Below are 4,488 nucleotides of genomic sequence, written 5' to 3' on the forward strand. Positions count from 1 at the left end.
ACATCTTTTCCCGAATTTTAGTAGGGATATCACAGACTGTACCCAGGGTCAAGCATTCATTCGTGTGAAATTCCACCTAGTTTGCTCAATATTCCACCCGAGTTGTTTATTCATTTCTTTTCGTCATCTCAATCACTGTTATCAGACGACTCCACACAGTTTTTCTTCTTAGATAAATGGCGGCATCGCTTCTCCCACTTTGAGAATCACACTTTTAGAATATCCACACGGTCTTGTTAAAATCGCAATAACAATTATCACGCAATAACTGATTCGTTCAGCAGGCAGGAGCCGTTCAGGGTGAAATGTACAAAAACGTACAGAAGTGCTAAAAAGTGTAAAGACGGTAACAATCGAAGCCAGTGAGAAATCGATTGATTGTTGGCTTATTTTTATTTTCGCACCAAATTCATCAAGCACACATGCAGTTCCCTTGCAAGACTGGGGATTGAATATTCTAGAATATAAACACGCCGGCTAGTCTTATCACCGGGCTTGACAACAAATTGTTACTCGCTTTTTGACTTCCGAGGGACCCAGAATCCATATCATGACTGCGTATTGACGGCTGAACGCAAGGCTCGTGACATCGAACCCGCGGCAGCCGCATAAGTGCTCCGTCCTCAAGTTGGCGATGCACTGGTGTTTTGCCATTGATGCTCCTTGGAATGAAACCCCTTTGAGTATCCGCGCTGATCCTTACAGAGCTGATAAGGACCATTGTACCATGACGCCGCAATGCAATTGTCACCCCATTCCTAGATCAATCTTCTGTATCGATAGCGAAAGTTGTCAGAACGTATTGCGAGGTGAGGTAACTTCGCAAGTAGCTAACTCTGTAGGACGATGCTTCACTATATACGGCGAAATAAAACGTATTCCACGTCAGATAATTACGTCACGTCTGTGTCATTTTTTTCTCAACAGATTAGGCGAGGATCTTCGTTTGGTTCTGACCACATTTACTCTGGGGTAGCGATGCTGCCCTAATTGACTACGCGGACACTAACGCTAGACTGAAATTCTCAAGTATGGCAACCTTCATTGGTACTGATATTTTGACTGAGGTATCAGTGTCCCTGAGTCCACGGAGCCCGACCGAGTCGGGTATGGAGTCGGAGACCACCACGCTGGGACAATCCTACGAGTCAGTGACAGTCGAGGAGGTCGAGTCTTCATCTTCACAACAGTACCTTACGATGACGGTTGATATCGGGACAGACGTTATTGTGGACTCGAGTACGACATATTTGCCCCTGTCGAGCCTGTCGTCATCCACGTACGACGTCGCAGAAATGTCACCTGCAAATATATCCGACCACACCACATTTCCCGAGGAAGAATCGTTCGATGACGAGTTGTTGCGCAGTATCTTAGTCGGATTGCTCGCCAGTTTCCTCGCTGTGATGATCATATTCGGAAATACCCTCGTCGTTCTGGTTGTCTATCGAGAACGTCACTTGCGAACCGTCACGAATCTCTTCATCGTCTCTCTCGCCTGCGCCGATTTCCTGATCGGAGCCGTGGTGCTGCCGTTCTCGATTCACGCGGAAATCACGAGAGGCTACTGGCCGTTTGGGTCGGTCTGGTGCGACCTGTGGCACGCGTTCGACATCCTCGGCTGTACCGCCTCCATTTTGAATCTGTGCATGATAGCGTGCGATCGCTACTGGGCCATCACGCATCCAATGAGTTACCCTACGCGCATGACGAAGCGCACGGCTGTATTTCTGATAGGCGTCGCCTGGATATGCTCGGCAGCAATCTCCTTTCCCTGTATTCTGTGGTGGCGAGCCATCGAACCCCCTCACCCTCCAATGGAATGCATCTTTCCCTCAAATACAGTATACCTAATCACTTCATCATGCGTTTCTTTCTACATACCATCCGTTATCATGGTATTCATGTACCTAAAAATTTATCGAACAGCGGTGGGCCAGGTGCGCGCATTGCGTACGGGAACAAAGCTCATGAAGTGTTCTAATGGCCACGGGAACGGAATGGCCATGCGCGTTCATCAGGGGGGCACCATCCGTAGCGTCGATGGAACTTTGCAAAAGCGAACAGGAACAAATTCTAACTCATTTTCTCAACAAGGAGTAAAAGGCGCTGTCCATCGCAAGAACGGTGCTCCGGGAAAGAAATTCATGTCGCGCCTTTCTCGAGAACACAAAGCAGCGCGCACGCTGGGAATTGTCATGGGCGTCTTTATCATCTGTTGGCTGCCATTTTTTATCGTCAATGTCACGGCGCCCGTCTGTACGTCATGCTATTTTCATCCCATTCTCATTGCCTTTGTCACGTGGTTGGGTTACGTCAACAGCGCACTGAACCCGCTGATCTACGCATTCGCGAGTCGTCGATTCAAACGCGCATTTATGCGCGTCCTCTGCGCGTGGAAACGCACAAAAATGAGCACAACCACGTCAGAAATAGGACGAGCGGGATCGCTGCCCTGTAATTACCCCGGAGGAATGGTGGCAGACACATCAATTACGCAGTACAGTGACGAAAGAAATTCGATGGATACTAGTAGCAGTGCACAATCGAATATGAAATACTCATTGCCTTTTATCTATTTTTAGACACTCATAAGTAAAGCACATTGTATTCAGAAAAAACCGGGAGGTTTACATTTGATAAACCGCCACGTCCATATCTTGCTTTGTACTCTGTGATGTAATCTCACATTCAAACTGCATCTTTGCAATGAAGTTTTGTTCTAATTCAATAAGCAGTGACCATTTTCTTTGACAGATAAACATCATTAAGCTATCAAACCTGGTTGCCATTTTGGTGTATATGAAGTTTGACCATTCATAATGCACGTGTGTCTATCTTTTTTTATCTGATATTAGGAATGACAATGTGGAAATAGATTGGCCGTTTCAAAGAATCGGCTGTGTAGTCTCAAGCCACCAAAATTATCTCAATAGGAGTTACATGGAGAACGGACATGTGCACGTACACAGCAGAACTGTGCTCACTTTCTTAAAATAATTTACAGTGTATCGAATTGAATGAAATGAAATGTTTATTGGAAGATGACGTAATGCTCTTTGTTGAACATTGTTGATTCAAAGCCTCATGTTTGGTAGTGGTACCCGATTTGACTACAGCAGTCAAACATCTTAAGATTCATGTTGACCTATCAACTACTGCAGGTTTGGCATTCTACCCAACAAAATAGAGCTCACTTTCTTATAGTCTTTTACGGCTTATCGAATTGAATCGATTATAACATGTTTATTGGAGTGCACGTCACGAGACCGACACCCACGAGTCATACAGCTCACGAGTCATAGAGCTCACGAGTCATACAGCCCATGAGTTATACAGCTCACGAGTCATGCAGCCCATGAGTTCGACACTAAGCTAACAAGGCCCACGAGACCGACTCATTAAGCCCCGTGTTATAGGCTAACCTGTCGAACTCGTGGTCTGTTTTTACCTAGTGTCGAACTCATAGGCTGTATTTGCCTAGTGTCGAACTCATGGGCTGTATGACTCGTGAGCAGTATGACTCAAGGACCTCTTTTCAATGTCGAACTCGTGGGTTGTATGACTCGTGGGTGTCGGTCTTGTAAGATGACCCCGTTTACTGGAGGATGGTATAATAGTATACCCTACTGTTTCTGGTGTAAGTGCTGCACCGATGCCTCCGCCAACGAGACGGACGAGCTTGATTTTAATTAAGCTATATGCATAATCCCTTTTCGTAGTCATTAAAATTCCATCGCCCAATCTATCTTGCATTGAAAGATCGGGCGAGACGTGAAGAATCTCTCCTAGCCAGTAACCTTTTTGACCCGCGAATTGTATGACAAAGCCCCACAAATGGATCGGTGAAGGAGAAGAAATAAACCGTCACTGTAAATGTCATTCAAATTCACACACAGTAGATAATTGGGGCATCTTTGCCCAATATGGGCCGGTCGAAAGATGTCCTTGTTAGCTCTGCGTCCCAGAGGCAATATATATGGTAATCACAGTCTAGCTTTAAATAAAAAAAAAAATCTGAACAGGAGAACTTCATCATGCCAAAAACTATTTGGGTTTTGTTTCACCATCTACAGATATCAGAAACTCATATTGTCTAAAGAGATTGTTCATTGCACGAGGGGCTCTGTTTATGGGATATCTGTGGGGATTCCTTGATGTTGCGTATCAATCTGTGTATTCCTTTTCACCATATGTTTGCACGTTATTGAAAGACGACTTTCAGAGATTCGAGGCAATGTCGGTCGTTGTCGATGACTAAACATGTACAAACAGTGAAAGTAATATTTTGTTTGTTTGTTTTTTCGGGCTTAAGTTTATCATTTTTATTTTAAAGATCACATCATTTTGTATTTCTTTTAAATTGCAGGATATTTTTTCGTCCATAAAACTTAATTTTCTATAATATTCCAATATTCCACATCAGTATTCCCTTAAAATGTAAAGCAAAACTAAAAATCTTATGTCCATTCTTGTTTTTGTTTTTTG

The 4,488-nt window shown here is 44.3% G+C and overlaps 1 protein-coding gene across 1 annotated transcript; it reads left to right on the forward strand.

Moving 5' to 3' along the window:
- The first annotated feature begins 1,031 nt into the window (after window positions 1-1,031).
- Window positions 1,032-2,585, forward strand: LOC139712671 (dopamine receptor 2-like). The gene has a single exon (XM_071624474.1). It carries the CDS (start codon window positions 1,032-1,034, stop codon window positions 2,583-2,585), a length of 1,554 nt encoding a protein of 517 aa, XP_071480575.1.
- The last annotated feature ends 1,903 nt before the right edge of the window (window positions 2,586-4,488 follow it).

Source organism: Diadema antillarum, unplaced genomic scaffold (genome assembly GCF_040938485.1).
Source record: "Diadema antillarum isolate AM-2024a unplaced genomic scaffold, OU_Dant_1.0 seq00001840_RagTag, whole genome shotgun sequence".
In the NCBI taxonomy this organism is placed as follows: Eukaryota; Metazoa; Echinodermata; class Echinoidea; order Diadematoida; family Diadematidae; genus Diadema; species Diadema antillarum.